Below are 17,376 nucleotides of genomic sequence, written 5' to 3'. Positions count from 1 at the left end.
AAAACCTAGACTGCTTCCTTACCTGTGTTTTACCACCAGTGCTTTCCTGTACAGCAGAGCGGGATAAGGCAGTTGAGGCACAAAAGCAAGAGAACCATCCGCTGAATATATTGCTGATGCCAAATGCAATGAATTCCTGTAATGTAAACAAATTAATATAAAGTGCACTCCTAAGAAAGGTTCATAGTGGCCCTTTTTCAGTTACCTTTTCTCCTGAGGTTTCACGCAGGAGATGTTTTTATACCTTATCACCAAAATACATTTTCAGCCACCACCAAGCAAAAAAACCCCAAAAACCTCAAAACAAATTGCCACAAGTTAACTTAAAGGACATCGCGCAAAATTGTAAAAAAATGTCTTTATTTGAATTATTTTTTAAAAGCACTTACTGAATGGCAGTTACTGGGTCCAATATCATATATTATAATAATTTTATAAATAATATTTATATATCATGTTCATATGCTTTATACTTTAGGGGCTTGATTCACAAAGTAGTGCAAACTGTTTAGCACGGGAGTGCTAAACAGTTAGCACGTGAAGTGCCGTTCGCGGACTTTTGCGCGCGCAAAGTGCCGCGATTCGCGTGATTGCGGACTTTTGCGTGCGCAATTTGCCGTGATTCGTGCGCGCAAAAGTCCGCGAACGGCACTTCACGTGCTAACTGTTTAGCACTCCCGTGCTAAACAGTTTGCACCGCTTTGTGAATCAAGCCCTATGACTGCAGATGCAGTTGTTTTATGCTTTTTCATAAAACTTTTGAAATATAAATACTTTTAGAAGCTGCTAAGGGCCAGTAATCATTATATTATGTTCTGATACGTAACACCATAGAACTGAAAGGGTGAATGCTTTTTTCTTCTCATGACTATAAGATATAAAAAAATTCCTGAGAGAACACACAGGGGAAAAGTTAATTGCCTCAGGGTAACTGTATTTTGACTCGAGTTTCATGCATAAAAAAAAAAAATCACTTTTCACCTAACTGGTCTCTGAATAACCAATTTTGTCTACTACGGTACCTGGTTTCCGTCAATTTCATAGTTGTACTTTGAGGCATAGACTTTTCCCAAAGAGACAGCTACTGCGTAAGCCAGTATTCCAATGGAAATGGCTGGCACAATCATCTGAGAGAACTGGCTTACGTCTGGTGTCACAGGTGGTATGAAACTATAGTTAAAACACAGAAAGTTTCCAGTTTTATATATTTTTTTAAAAAAACATACTGTTAGTTGTGACTGTGATAAAACTGTTAATTAAAGAGATCATTAACAATAAAATAAGGTAAAAAGTCACAACACTCTAAACCAGTGGCGGATGAAGCCAACGATGCGGCCCCTGTGCAGAATGAGTGAAGTAGGCCCCATGTGAGTGGGCGTGGTCATAACAGATCACGGTTGGATCCAAACAATGCCAATAGGATAAAAGTACATGAGACTAAGTCCCATCTTGTAGGCACTGTATTAATGTAGCACACATTTTAAACTTGTATATGACTGGGGCACAAGTTATTATCACTGTTTCTCTTGAGTTTCAGAGAAAAATACATCTGGAAAAGCCTAGAGGATAATCAGGCCCTAACTGGTGCAATTTCATGGGCCCTAGAAGACTTGGGGCCCCTGTGCAGCTGCACTGCCTGCACAGGCATATGTCCGCCTCTGATCTAAACAGAATAAATGCTCCTAAAGATTTGATGTTGTAAAACTTCAAAACTAGGTGAGCTGCTAAGTTATAAACCCTTTCACGCCTGCAAGATGCAGGAAACAGGCCCTAAAGAAGAATTCTAGATATGAGTTCCAGGGTTTTACAGCTGTCAATGTCCTCACTGAGGAGATTGCCCTCCACTTGTTGTACTGGGACACTATAGGAAGTCAGAGAAAAGGGATATATTTGTGTTTTACTGCTGTCATTGAGACAGATGTCCTGTTGCATGTACAGCTGAAGGTGCCTACTTATAAAGAAGTAGCAATGAGATTACAGGTCACCATTTCCTTGTCCTCTAGTGTTACAAATCACATCACTGATTTAAAACTGCTCTATTTACAAAGAGACAATGATACAGGGTGGTGTATATAAAACCTGCCTGCCACAAGTAAATTAGTATATAGGCAGATTTCATCCAGCCATTCCCTGTTCACTTCCTACTCGCTCCCTCCCTGCTGTGAGTGTGTGGTCTCCCTCTATATTTGCATTTTGTGTTGCCGGTATTTGCTACCGTATGGGTATCGTTCTCATTCAGCAGCAGATATAGGTGACAGACTACAAGAAAACTGGAGACCACACCCACACACAGCAGGGAGAGAGTGAGTAGCAGGCGCACATCTGACTATGTACTCACATGCTTGTGATAGGCAGCCGGGGACGGTTTTACATGTGCCATCCTGTAGACAAGTGATCAATGCATTGATCGTCTACTGTAATTAACCTAGTGATGATCCACAGATCCAGTAACTTTTATAAAGCCTCAAAAAGGAAGAGGGAATTAGGCATTCACCAGAAAAAAAAAACAGCTTGTATTGACATTCACCACATTTTAAGTTGTGATTCGCAGCAAATCTGGGCCAGATTTACCATAAGGCACCTGTAGGCATGTGCCTATGGGTGCCTGATGATGGAAAGGCAGCTCACTCCACTCCCTAAGTGCCTCCCTTCTGCCTTACCTATGCTATATTCCCGAGTGGAGTGTAGATGAGGGGTTACTCACCCGGGTCTCTGCATTCCACTGACCAGATCTCCCTTCAGTCAGGGGCACCTCTAGCTACCTAATACTTCAGGACACCTCTAGCTACTTAATATCAAGGATAGCTCTGGCTACCTAATACTAAGGTGCACCTGTAGCTACCTATGATGGGCAAGGGAACTAAGGGAGAAGTGACAGCTGTGCCAGCCAGCACCCTCGCAGTGCAGTTTGGTGGGTGTTTGCAGGTTAATGGAGGGCAAAGTCTAGGGTGCCAGGACATCTGCGACCTACAGGCTATGTGAAGTACCGTAAATCTGGGCCTGGCAAAAGTAATGAACAGCGTTTATTAAAAGAATGTTTTCCACTCTGCTCCACTGATTCCAAGTTTCAAAGTGGTCATCTATTAAATGGGGATCACGATGATCTCTGCTTTATAAATATGGTGACTATTACTGGGAAAACTGGTGCTCACGGAAATAGGCATACCATTATAAAAGTGACAATCATCCCCGTCTTAAAAAAAAAAGCTAACAGCAGATCCCCAGAAAACTCCTATTATTTCTGAAGCATAGTACTTTTCTGGCAATCAGCTAATTGCACTGTATTGCCAGCTGTCACAGGGACAGAGTGTATGGAGAAATGTCCCCAGTAACGGTATAAACAGAAACAGGGAATTCCTTATGCAATACAAGGCAATGTTCAGGCTGGAGTTGTACTGTAAAGCTATATTCTCAGTGGGATTTGCATTGCATTGGATAGGAATGAAACGAAACACTGTAAGTTATGTGTGCACTGGGTTGCATACAGTGCTGCATACAGACAATTAACCACCAGGGACCAGGGGATTTTCCGGAGATCGGTGCTGCGTGGGCTCTCCAGCCCGCAGCACCGATCAGGATTTAGCCAGGGCGATCAGGCTTCCCCCCTTTTTTCCCCACTAGGGGGATGTCCTGCTGGGGGGGTCTGATCGCCGCCGGCTTGCTGCGCTTTGCGGGGGGCTCTTCAAAGCCCCCCTCCGCAGCGTTTTCTGCGCTCCCTCCCTCTCCTTACCTCCCTCTCCCATCATGGGCTTCAGGCTTGTAGGATAGGCTTCAGCCTATCATATGCCGGCAATCCCCGGCCAATCAGAGGCCGGGGATCGACGATCTGCCTTACGGCGCAGCAGCGCCGTATGACGTAAACAGCGGGGATTTCTTCCCCGCGTGTTTACATTACGTGTGCGAGCCGTGATCGGCGGCTCGCACACTGTTCACGGAGACACCCTCCGTGAACTAGCATGGAAAGGCCGCTCGAACGTTTCCATGCTATACCACTAACAACCCGCTGATGCCTATCGGCGTTAGGCGGTCGTTAAGTGGTTACTATGCTTCACTGGCACGTTAACGCCCGTGTTATATGGTAACGCCCTGCATGCAGTGTGTCAGGATACCACATTCCGTTCGATCGCCCTGCACCGGACGCACTATAAACGTTGTATAGGTTTAACATTGCAGTGCAACTTTCCATGCTACAATGCGTCCATTACGTCGCAATGTTCTACTGTGAATGGGGCATTACACAAATAAGTAGACACTTAAGTAAATACCAAGACAGAACTTACCCACTTGGAACTTTTTTTACGATAGCAGCATTATATTTCTCCTCCAAGTTGACCCCATAAGAAATCCCTGTAGCAACTATGGCCTATAGAGGAATATTGTTAAGAAAAAAGAATAAGCTAAGCAAACTATAAAAAAAGCATATAAAAGTGGTACCCGAGATGACATGTGACATGAGATGAGATAACTATGTGTATGTATAGTGCAAAACATATTAATAACAAAGCTGTTTTTTTGTTTTATTTTGCTGCTGAAAAGAGTCCATTTTTAGGCAAGGAAGTGACAGCTTCTGTCTTGTGGGTACCTTGTCGGGAATTTAGTAAACATCACTGATAAGCAAATTACATCCATAAAAGTTTTTCTGGCAGAATACAATGTATGAGTTCAGAAGGAAATAGAAACATTTGATTAAACTGCCTGAAAGTGTACCCAAGATGACATGTGACATGATGAGATAAACATGTGTATGTACACTGCAAAACATGAATAACCAGACTGTTTTTATTATTTTTCTGCCCAAAAAGCTAATTTTCAGGCATGCAAACTTCAGTCTTGTCGGTACCATGTTGGGAATATAGTAAACCTCACTGATAATCAAATCACAGCACATACAAGTTTTCCTGACAGAATACAACTTCTGAGGGTAGGGGAAAGATAGAAAAAAGTCAATAGTTCATGTATTTTAACTCTGGAACTCTTAATAGACTGCCATTGAGCGGAGACAACAAATCATTCAATCTACTTTGTAAATGTTTAAATATAAAATAAAACTGTGGGATATCTAAAAAAAAAGTCATTTTAGGAGTAGGAGGATAAATACAGTTGTTTATCTCATCAGTTTATTTTCACCTCGGGTTCACTTTAAATAACGGAGATGGTCGATGAGAGACAAATAATTCTGGCTTGCTCATGCAATTTGCATGCACCTTGTAACTGGGCCAAATGAACTTCCTGTTGCTGTTGGTTTGGTCTAATTCCAGGATACAATTTACATTAAAACTGGTTGCAAGCTGGAATTATTAACCTCAAATGTACTATCTCTATGGAGTAACACCATATCAGCGCTGCGTAATATGTTGGCGCTTTATAAATACAATAAATAAATACATAAATAAATAAATAACACGCAACATAAAGCACATATTACAAAAATGCACTTTTGTATCTTGTAAGAACTTGTCATGTTCTGCTAAATTTATTGTGCATATTCATAACTTCATCTCTCTTTCACAGTCTCTGTTCACACCTACTTACAGTGTATAAGCAGTTTTGGAATAGATACAAAATATAAAATACACAATCTGTTTCAGTCTGTCTGCACAGTTTGTATACTTATGTGGCCTCTCCTGGGCCCCAGCTACTGCCTAAAGACGAGGACAACTACAGGCTTTCCCCCATTCTACATGACCACTCCCACCTTTACTGCAAAAGCAGGGAATTATGCAGTGGCGGTGGCGAACAGGACGACTGGACTTCTGCACTAGAAGCCCTGTAGTATTAAGGGACTCCATGAAGCATGCAAGCTGTGCACTAGTCATGCTGTTAAACCCCCAATTTTACATGCAATTTCTTTAAATCCCTTTTTTAATGTGTGATTTCTAATCTTTTGCTCACCATATATCATAATGTAATCATTAACCAAACATGACTCTAATCTTGGGAGCATGGTGCTTATCAGAATCAGAATCAGATTACTTAGTACTTAGTACACTTTCAATTTAGGTCACCTAAAACGATTGTTCCTGATCATTTCAAGCACCTTTTCAAAAAGTGTTCAAGTGTCCCCCAACATCCCACAACTGGTCATAATGGAAAACCATGCCTGGTCACTCTTGTTATTTCCTGCAGTAGCATGTTTTACATGGAAAGGCTACCAAAAAGAATGACCATTTTAGGCAACTGTTATTAAAGTTCTACACTGAGCCTAAATTCTCGAAATATACACAAATTATAAAATTGGACTTGTGTTATACAGAAGGGGGGCAATAGTAAATGTTTTTTTACATCTCTTCTATATCAGTTCTTGATTGAATTAGAATAAGTAACCACCGGAAGTAACATTTTAAGTGGAGCCATAGTGTAGGTTTCAAATTATGTAATACAATTCCAAATACATCCTATAAAATAAAATACAAAATAAAATACCACATGTATGGAAAGGGATCTAACTACTTGTAACAATTAGCACAGTTTAGTGTAGCACCCAGTCGTTCACTGTGCTGGAAGAAGGAATCCCAAACAGATAAAATAATAGGGGCACCAGTAAGGACATAATGATAATTGGAGCATTTGTGGGAGACAAAATGGTAATAGGGCATTTGAAGTGGATATAATAGGGGAATTTGTAGTAGGCACACTGTGCTGTGTGTTGTTGTATGGGGAATATGCTGCCTAATCATGTTATTTGTAGGGCACACTGTCTAATTTTGTTACCTGGAGGAATAGTGCCTATTTAGTTTATTTGGGAGCGCATGCTACCTATCTGTTTTTTGTACACTATCCAGCAGTGGCTGGATAGTGCACTGGTTAAGGGCTCTGCCTCTGACACATGAAACCAGTGTTCGAATCGCTTCCTGTTGAGTAAGCCTGCACCTATTCAGTGAGGAGACCTTGGGCAAGACTCCCTAACACTGCTACTGCCTATAGAGCACGTCCTAGTGGCTTCAGCTCTGGCACTTTGATTACGTCAGGAGAAAAGTGTAATATAAATGTTCAGTGTTTTGTCTTATATCTCTTTTGTCCCCCTTGTTCCTTGTTATGTCCCCCTTGTACTTCATATGTCCCTCTTTTACCTCTTGTGTCTCCCTTATAATTCTAGTGTTTCCCTTGTGCCCCTCTTGTACCCCCCTTATACCTCTTGCTGCAACACATTATACCACAACATACCACATGAAAGTTACATAGATGGTACACTGGTGTATTCAGTAAGCCGTATTACAAAGTGGCTGTTAGGCCTCTTGCACACTGCATGCATTTCAGATTCCGATTCCGCTTTTTAATCTGTTTTTACATCCGATTCCGATTCAGATTTTTAATCTTAACTGCATGCTGCGTTTTTTGATCCGTTTTTCTGTTGAATGTATTCAGGGAAAATCGGAAACGGAATCGGAATACGGATTTGCAGTGTGCAGGGAGCCTTACACTGCACCGTAACGCACCACTGGCAACGTGGCCTTAATACAAAAAGTGGGCAGGTGTACAGAAAAAAACCCCCTCCCCCCCCCCCCCCCCCCCGCACACACACACACATGGAAAAATGCATTATATGAAAACAAACCCATTGTCTTGCAGGGATTGTCAGTTTTAAAGCATATCCACAATGCAGAGAACCCTAAAAAATGCCCAAAGTGAGAAAGAGCCTAAAGTGTGTTTATTAACACTGTGATTAATTAGAACCTAAAACATATTTAAACAAATCAAAACTGTGCTAATAAATTGATTAAAAGCATATTTACTGCCCATGCAATTTATTCAACGCATTGGGATACCAGTTATGATGTCTCTATAAGAAAATTATTCTTCACACAAAGTAAAAAGACTTTACTTACCACAATCACTTCAATCGGAATTGGAATACGCAGAACATGTTTATATCTCTCATTTAAGTCTTTAATCACTAGACATAAGACTAAAGTTATCAGTGCAGCAATAAGGTCAGCAAAGTTGGTGTAGCTAATTTTAGCAAAGATGTCTATAATTGTCTGTATAAAACAAAACAAAAAACAAACAAACAAATGGGTAATACATAATTAAAATAAGAAAAATATAAATCATTTTACAGTTTATATTTTACAAATATTTTATCATAAGGAAAAAATTCTAGGCCATATGTATTGTAAGCATATCAGAGGCATATGATAGAACGCCAAAGTACACACCATAACTTTAGGGAACATTAACTCATCCATATATTTACCCAGCAAAACTGAAACTCCTAATACAAAGAAAAACACAAACACTTCTGGTTAGTGGTTGTCTTACTGGACCACCCGACAGATATAAACTTCCTAAAGTGAGGCCACTGATTTCACCAACAAGCTGAACACCACTGGTCCTTCTCTTATGACCCAGCCATGGCTGGGTTTCTTGCAAATCATAAGGACAGTGTTAATGAATTGCTGTCTTCAGGGTTCCCATGCTATGTTCATTTTGTTAGGAAAGCAGAGCATTCTGAATTTGATTTGAGGAGGTGCTAGATGAGACGTAACTTAAACTACCCCTAAACCAAGTGTTGCTTAACATACTTCTAATCCTGTTTTATATGTACCATCCTCACAGTCCAGTGCCACTTGATGTCCCCACACTGCTCTGCTGTAACATTTGACTGAGCAGAACATTAATTATGAGCAGGGAGGAAGTGGCAGTTCTCTTCCCCTACATATAAATCAATTGTACTTTACTGTTTACTACTTGTTCTACACCTGACTAATAGGAATTCTGACTATGGAATCCGCAGCACAGTCCATGATTTTCCTACTACACAGCAGAGATGAAAAAAGGTCATCAACTTGCAAAGTCAACATAGATACAATGCTTAAAATAACCTTCTAAAAGAACACTGTTGTAAAAACTAGATACAGTATTGTTTATAAATGTACTGAGCAGCTATTGAGTTTCTACTTCACTCATACAACAAAGTGGTGGGGTGACCACCCCATAGATGCATGTTTGTAAAGGAACAATTGCAGACAGAACTCAATCACAGCTAGACAAAATGCCTTAATAGGTAGGGGGTAACATTCAAATACACAGTCAATGAAATTGGCATTCTTCACACACATTTATTTACAGTATCTACATAATTGTGTTTTAAACATTGTTACAATGAGTTTGGAATAAAGGTCACTATGAATGAAAGGGTAAGCCAGTAGTTCCAGTAGCACAATTTGGATAACAGTGTTATAGCAATGATTTGCAAGGCACTGTTTTAAAATAAAGATAAATCCCTTTCTTTTTTTGGATGAGTGACAAATGCGATAACACTTAATTGGCTTTTGTTCATGTAGAGAATGCAGTATTTTTCTCATCAGCTGTGAGCACTGTTGCATGCACAGCTGTGAATGTTATCAGCAAGTTTCTTCAGATGTAATATCAATGTTATATAAACCTACTTACATAGACTACTGACAGGATTCCACTGAAGTTTGTTGAAGGTATATTGAGTATCAGTTTGATTTGTGAAATCAGAACATGGATTGCAGCAGCTGTGGTAAATCCACGGACCAATGGATCTCCCAGATACCTGACAACAAAGCCAAACTGCAACGCTCCCAACAGCAGCTAGGGAGGAAACAAAGAAAGGAGTTTTATGATGTTCATTCAAAATCTATACTATTTAAAGTGAACCGAGCACCTTTTTAGCACTCAGGACATTTCTATAGCACATGAAAAATGCATGCCAACAATCTGTTTCATTATTAAAATAAACTTGTATTTTACCTTGTATTTTACAATCAAAGGAGTTTTAATAGGCTGTTTCAGCAGCCTGACCCTCAGCAGAAATCTCAGGAAGCTAATTGTTTTATTGAGCTAATTACCCAGAAGAAAACAATCTCTTTTCAACAACAAAGGGGGTGGGTAATTAGGACTGTTTGAAACAGACAATGTTTTTAAAGAAACAGTCCTAATTACCCACCCCCTTTGTTGTTCAAAAGAGATTGTTTTCTTCTGGGTAATTAGCTCAATAAAACAATTAGCTTCCTGAGATTTCTGCGGACGGTCAGGCTACTGAAACAGCCTATTAAAACTCCTTTGATTGTAAAATACAAGGTAAAATACAAGTTTATTTTAATAATGAAACAGATTGTTGGCATGCATTTTTCATGTGCTATAGAAATGTCCTGAGTGCTAAAAAGGTGCTCGGGTTCACTTTAACAGACGATAAATTAATATTAATACATTATCAATTTGTAATTCAACTGCATGTGAATATTATAGCTCTAATAAGGTGATTCCAAACTTTCATTGTAAATCAGCATTTACTAGTAGCGGCTTGTAGGCAAGGCTAGGGTACCTTTGTATAGTGAGATGAATTATTGGAGTTCCACTTTAAGTATATGACCTACATGGGGAATATTTTCCTACTTTGTACAGCACCACGGAATATGTTGGCGCTTTAAAAATCAATAATAATAATAATAGCATGCAAGTCTTCACTAACCACTAGGGAATTTTAGTTTATCCTGTCAAAGCCTCTAGCCTTTGGCAAGTAACCAGCTGCCAGTCAGGCCTGGTTCACACCCATAGAAAGCTGATACAAATCTGACAGGACTGGACTGGACCAGAAATGTACACATTTTATGCGTGAGCCTAGCCATAGAAAACTCAGATACTGATGCAAAACTGACTCGACAGGACAGAGCTAAACCAGAAATGTACAGATTGATGTGTGAACCAAGGCATAGAAAACTAATAAAAAAACTGATGCCAACTGTCAGAAGCTGACAGGACAGGACTAGACACCTTTTACGTGTGAACCCAGCCTGGTGGCATTGATAAGCTCAAATTCTTTCTCCTCTGGGGTTTGTGGAAATGTGCGGATTATGAACATTTTTTGCTCATCACTAGTGCTAGCCTGATTGCATATTGGACTTGGAAGGTGGTTTCCTAATGGAGAATATTAGTGAGGCAAAGTGACAGGAACTTGTGTCCACTTTAAAGTGACGCTGTAAGTTTAAAATAGAGAAAAATCTGAGATTTTCCTCAGTAGAGGAAAAATTTTGGATCCTCCAGAGGCGTCAGATGTCCTCCTCCAGACCACTGCTTCTCGCTGGGAACCTCTGAAAATTTAGCGTCCCTCCTGTATATAAACGAGCGCGGCTGCACTGCGCAAAGCGGCTCGCACTTGTACTGTAGCGTGGAGTGTCCTGCGCAGTGCAGCCATGCGCATTCACAGACAGGAGTGCGACTGCACACACCTCTTGGACAAGACCTTTTCAAAGAAGTTCAAGGGGTCCCAAAGCTGGAACAGCAAGGTGGAGGGGAATAGGGCATCCTCTGGATTATCCAGATGCTTCCCTCTACTGAGGTAAGTACCCATTTAGGGCACTTTTTTCCCTGCAGGCACACTTAAAGTGGATCCGAGATGAACTTTTACTCATTGCATAATTGTGTTCCTTTCCTATTGTTTATAGGGCATTCCTCAAGCCAAATACTTTTTTGTTTTTGTTTTACTACTCTAATTCCCTATAAACAAGCCCCACCCACAGTTTTCAGAGAGCCTTGGCAGTAGCAAGGGCTCATGGGAGCTCAGTCTGGGCAGGAAGAGGGGGAGGTATTACTAGCCAGGGATTTCAGAGGCAGAGGGGAGGAGGGAGGAGGAGGGGGGATTAGGTTTTTTTCACATGCTGAGTGTTCAATATGCAGATAAGCCTGCCTATGTGTAATGTTTACAAACAACATGGCTGCTGTCATTGTATCATTGGAAGAAATAATCATATTCTATTAAAGCAGTATGCAGACAGATTTGCTGTTTAAACCATCTAAACGGTCCATAAGATATATAGACAAGTTACTTGTTATAGTTAGTTTTTCATCTTGGATCCGCTTTAAGAGACCCTGTAATGGATCTATGCTTATGAATCCATTTTTGTCCCAAAAAAAAGTGTTTAATAAAAATTGTCGTTTCTTAAAGGTGAGTACACACTCGGGACTCAGTTCCTCAAACAATAGATCAAGTAGGCTGCCGCACATCTAATGAAAGTCAATGGAAACTTGCACTTATGCTAAAATTCGTGTTTAAGTTTTTGCATGCGTGAAGAAAACGTACTTCTTGCAGCATATATTCGCACATTGCATTTGATTTTTCCCATTGACTTTCTTTAGCTGTTCTGAAAATCCACATTAGAACATATGCATATGTATGCGAATTTTAATGTGAAAAAATGCACAAGTTTAGTTTTCTGCAATGATAAGTGTGAACCCTCCATTAGAGTGCTGTACAGACACAGGGTAGTGATACATACTGTTAATAGGGAAGAGGGACAAAGCACAGCACAAGACAAACAAGAGTAGTAAGGAGGAGAACAATGGCCTCGGCATAAAGGTAATACTAAGGCCTAGTTAACAGTGTTTAGTTGCGTTGCAGAATAATTCTGCATGTCATTTCACTGCCCATACAATTCTATGGAGCTGGTCACTGCACTGCATTGTAATGGATCATGTTATTCTAACTTGCTGCATGCAAGCTTTGTATTAAAGTCTATGTCCAGTCTCCATTGCAGTTCACACTCATTATAAGGCCTCTTGCACACTGCATGCATTTCAGATTCCGATTCCGCTTTTTAATCTGTTTTTACATCCGATTCCGAATCAGATTTTTAATCTTAACTGCATGCTGCGTTTTTTGATCCGTTTTTCTGTTGAATGTATTCAAGGAAAATCGGAAACGGAATCGGAATCGGAAACGGAATCGGAATACGGATTTGCAGTGTGCAGGGAGCCTAACACATTTTAAGGCGTGCGTTTTGCAACTGACCACTGTGAATCCAGCCTGAATGTATACCATGGGTTAAGTCACACTTTTCTGACAAGCATTAGTAGACGTCGCCTGCCCCTATGCTAGCATGCACCGTAAATAGACCTCTTCATAAAGTATGGTGACACAGTATAAAGTTGAAATGCACTACCTGGATGATTCCAATTAAAACGCTCAATGTACTTGATATGACAACTCTTGCTGCATTCCGAGCTTCATAGTCGATCACAGTTTCATTTAAGTTTGTGGAATTGGTAATTATGAATTTTTCATCTGGAGCCATGGCCAACACAACTTGTCCCACCATCAAGCATATCACTGGAAATGGTCCTGTTGGTAAGAAATGTGTATGACTAAACTTCACTTTATACCAGGTCTCTATTGTATCTGAAAACAGTAGCAATCTATCTGATAATACAAAAGAAACATACAGTACATTTCATTCACAGCTATTTAAATTATTTTAAACATTATCTGTATGCATGGAACATGAATGTCAACAGAACAGAAATAAGAAAAGATACACATTAAGGGCCCGTTCACACTGCACGCGTTTCCAGCCGCGTTTTGGAAACGCGTGCAGGTGGCCAAAACGCACGACATCAGACATTGCATAGAGTGCAATGTCTGATGTTCACACTGCATTCGTTCCGGACCGGTGCGGTCCGGAAACGCATGCTGCACGCAGATTTTGCAAAAACGCGTGGCTGTCCCATTCACTTTTCAGTGATGGGATCAACCACGCAACGCACACAAACGCGGATGGCCATGCGTTCGTACGTGTTGCGGTCCGCACGCGTTCCGCACACATGGCCATCCGCATTTCTGATCTGAACGGGCCCTAAAGAATAAATGTAATATTTCATACTGAATTTACTGCTGCATCCATAAAATAAGGGAAAGCTATGAGCCACTAGTTATAAACTCAGTACACGCCCATAGCTTCCAGGCGTCTTGTTTACTCAGCTATGTCTGTCTGGAATCAGGCTCTATGACTTGCTGCTCATTCAGCCAACAGGCTCAGGCTGATACACACAATGCAATGTTCACGTCAGATAGACTGAATGGTTGATAATTTCCTGCATGCCCGATCTGCTTCCGATCAATAAAAGGATTGATTTAAGATTAGTACTTTACAAAATCTTTACTTTACAAAATCAATCCCTTTCTCAATCAGAAGCAAATCAGATATGCTGGAAATGATCAATGATGATAAAATTGCATCATGTGTATCCAGCATAATAGAGAGCTCATCTCTTAACCACTTGAGGACCGCAGTGTTAACACCCCCCCCCCCCCCCCCCCTAAAGACCAGGCACTTTTTCTTAAAATCGGCCACTGCAGCTTTAAAGCCAAGCTGCAGGCCCGTACAACTCAGCACACAAGTGATTCCTCCCCCCTTTTCTCCCCACCAACAGAGCTCTCTCTTGGTGGGGTCTGATCGCCCCCCCCCCCCCAGTGTTTGTTTGTTTATTTATAAATATTTGTTTAATTTTTTTGAATTTTTTTTTTACTTTACCCCTCTCCCTCCCTCCCTCTGCCCTCCCCTCCCTCCCTCTGCCCCCCCCTCCCTCTGCCCTCCCCCCGCCAGCCAATCAGCGTGATTGGCTGTCATAGGCTTCAGCCTATGACAGCGGATCACTTCCGCATCTCCAGTGGGGACAGCCTTGTCACACGGCTGTTCCCAGTACAGCGCTGCTGCAGATCGCAGCGCTGTACAAAGCAATTAGACGGCGGTTTCACCGTGTAACAGTCAAGGCAGAGCAGAGCTTCATCTTCTAAGCAGGAGATGCGCGCGCAGCCTGCGCGCGATCTCCTGCTAGCCCCATAGACGGCCATTCACGCCGATCACCGTGGAGCGGTCCTGGGGCTGCCGCACTGCTCACGCCAATTGGAGTGGAGCAGTCGGCAAGTAGTTAAAGATAGCCATTTACAAGTCTATTGAGGCCTGATTACAGAAATTATCAATCCTCCCTTAAAGTGTACCTGAGATGAGGACTCCGCAATAAAATATACTTACCTGGGGCTTACTCCAGCCCCCTCCGGCCTGATCACTCCCACGACGTCTTCTTCTCCATCTCCATTCGCCCGCAACTGGCGCTGGAAAATCTGCAACTGATTAAGTGTAAAAGGGCCCTAAGAGCAAAAATGAGCGTACATAGGAGTGACTCTGAAGCAAATAAAACCAGCCAGGGAAGATCATAAATTTTGAAGAATAAAAAGATTGGTTTATGAATCATTTAAGATACACTTACCACAGCATTTAGGATACATTTACAGTATCTCACAAAAGTGAGTACACTTTTCACATATTCTATATAATAAAACCCTAACTGTCCCTGCATCATCCTGTCCGTGTGTTTGCGCTACTGCGCATGTGCATGGATAGCATTGGGACAGGAGGACGGAGCCAGGAGGGTGTGTGTTTGCGGGCGGGTGCGCACATACGCACTAACATGTGGCGGTGGCGGCGATGTAACAGAGGCCTAGAGCCCGTTTTTAAACTGGCTTAGGTCTACTAGTATGTAAATATTTTATTACATTTTTTCATGGGACAACACTGAAGGTATAACACTTTGATACAATATAAAGTAGTCAGTGCAGCTTTTATAACAGTCCCATCAAAATAACTCAACTAACCTATTAGATGGCGCCTGAGCAGGTAGCCACGGCCACAGGGCTCCGGCTGTAACTTCTCTTTTTGGCTCTTCTCCGGGGGGCCCCCAGCCATGGATCGCTGCAGGAGCTCCTGCCAGCCTCCCCACACCATCGGATCCGCGACCGGTTCCCTGGCTCTCCGGGATCCGACTCCCCAGCGCTTGTTGTGAGGACCGGCTCATCACGTGGGACGTCGCAGCTGATGGCCCACGTGACGCCGGCCCTGGCTCTCCACTCTCCGCTGGGATCGCAAGTTCCCGAGCTGCTGAGGACGTGGATGTCGGAACCAGACCGCTTCTGCTCACCGGCAGCATCTCATCTGCCACCACTACGCAGCACTGCCCTCCGTGGCTCCCCACCGATGCCTCTCCACCGCAACTGTCCGGGTCTCCTCCGCTGCCTGAGCCACCGCACAGCCTGGAGACATCTGCACCGCTCCGGCTCCCTGGACACCGACGCACATCACCACGTGGAAAGGTGTCCCCGGCAGCAACCACACTGGCCCTCAGCCGAGCCAGTGTACTGTCTGCCACTGCGTTGCTCCTGCCTGGCTTCCACGTAGCCGCTCCGGAGACTATCAACAAGTCTGGGACCAGCACAAGGGGACCTCCTCACCACCACTGCTGAGATCAGGATCTGTGTCTGCCCTAGAAACAGGCATGGTAGGCTGCTGCTCTCCCCATCGGAGTCTCGCCTCCACCGCCTCCAGAGCCTTCACAAGCACAACATAGGCCCAGGCACTGCTCTGTGGGCCCTCCACAGAGGATCTTTGCAGAGGCCATCCTGGCTACCGGGGCCCTGCTCCAACAACCGAGTGCTGCCACCTCCCCCACGGGGTCTGCCAGGATCTGGCAGGGGCCCACCGAACTGGCACCTTGCCGCACAGTGCCTGAGCAGCAGCTGCAGACCCGAAGCGGCCTGCCAGGTGGGACATTTGATTTGTATGGACTGGTTTGCGCTGCAATCTTAGGGGGTCCTGCCTTTCACTGCTTTCTTCTCACTGTCTATCGCTCCTTTTCTTTTTCTCCTTCTCTCTCACACCTACATTTTCCAAAACGTGCGGTGGGGTGCCTGTTATTGCTGCAGAGCAGTGAGCGCCACACAGAGTGCAGGCAGCTCCTCTCGACATAGCACTCAGACGGAGCCATCTAGCTTAAGTTTTGTGCAATGTGCAACGTGTACATTTTTGTAACATGATGTCTGCTTGTATATCTCTGAAACGACCTTTTGTTTTTTTTTTCTATGATTCTGCTGTTACCGTACCATCACCGACCCTGTATGTGCCAAAAATAATTCCGGGTACAACCCTCGATGTACTTGGCGAAATAAATGATTCTGATTCTGAATCTATCCCTGCCTCTCTCAACCTATTTACCCTTGAGGAATCTTGCAAATAACTTTTGGATCTCAAGGAACCCCTGCAAACAATTTTGTGATCTTGAGGAACCTCTGCAGTTATTTTGTAGGAGGCATGGTCTTTAAAAGTAGGTGAGGCTGTTAATCTCACTACCTCCTATTACACTGACACTCATTATACTGTGCTCATTATTATTCTGACCCTAATTTTAGTGCTTCATTTTACAATACCCAATATTATAATGTGCTCTATTATACTTCCCTCATGATGGGGTAAAATGCCAATGAACCCCTGCAGAGTCCTCAAGGAACCCTGGTTGAGAAAGCCTGATCTAACCACTGGTAACAAAAGTGCTGGACTTGCCAAGCATGTCTCCAGACCTAAACCTTATTGAGCATCTGTCAGGCATCCTCAAAGGGAAGGTGGAGAAAGGCCAGGTCTCGTGGAGGAGTGGAAAAGTATTCCAGTGGCATCCTGTAAAGCTCTAGTCGACTTCATGCCCCAAACAGTTAAGACAGTGCTTGAAAACAGTGGTGGGCACACAAAATATTGACACTTTGGGCTCAATTCTGAGATTATTCACTTAGGGGTGCACTCACTTTTGTTG

At 42.7% G+C, this 17,376-nt stretch overlaps 1 protein-coding gene across 1 annotated transcript in view; it reads right to left on the bottom strand.

Annotated features, from left to right (window-relative positions):
* Window positions 1-17,376, bottom strand: part of LOC137561390 (pendrin-like) — a 64,569-nt gene that overhangs the window by 37,676 nt on the left and 9,517 nt on the right. The window contains exons 4-9 of the mRNA XM_068272684.1: window positions 12,906-13,084; window positions 9,394-9,558; window positions 7,827-7,979; window positions 4,281-4,363; window positions 1,023-1,170; window positions 23-136 (exon numbers count right to left, since the gene is read on the bottom strand). Coding sequence (XP_068128785.1) covers window positions 23-136; window positions 1,023-1,170; window positions 4,281-4,363; window positions 7,827-7,979; window positions 9,394-9,558; window positions 12,906-13,084 — 842 coding nt within the window. The remainder of the gene's footprint in view (window positions 1-22; window positions 137-1,022; window positions 1,171-4,280; window positions 4,364-7,826; window positions 7,980-9,393; window positions 9,559-12,905; window positions 13,085-17,376) is intronic.

This window comes from Hyperolius riggenbachi, chromosome 3 (assembly GCF_040937935.1).
Source record: "Hyperolius riggenbachi isolate aHypRig1 chromosome 3, aHypRig1.pri, whole genome shotgun sequence".
Classification (NCBI taxonomy): Eukaryota; Metazoa; Chordata; class Amphibia; order Anura; family Hyperoliidae; genus Hyperolius; species Hyperolius riggenbachi.
The sequence above is the reverse complement of the archived record's forward strand: the minus strand, read 5'-3'. Positions and strand labels throughout refer to the sequence as shown.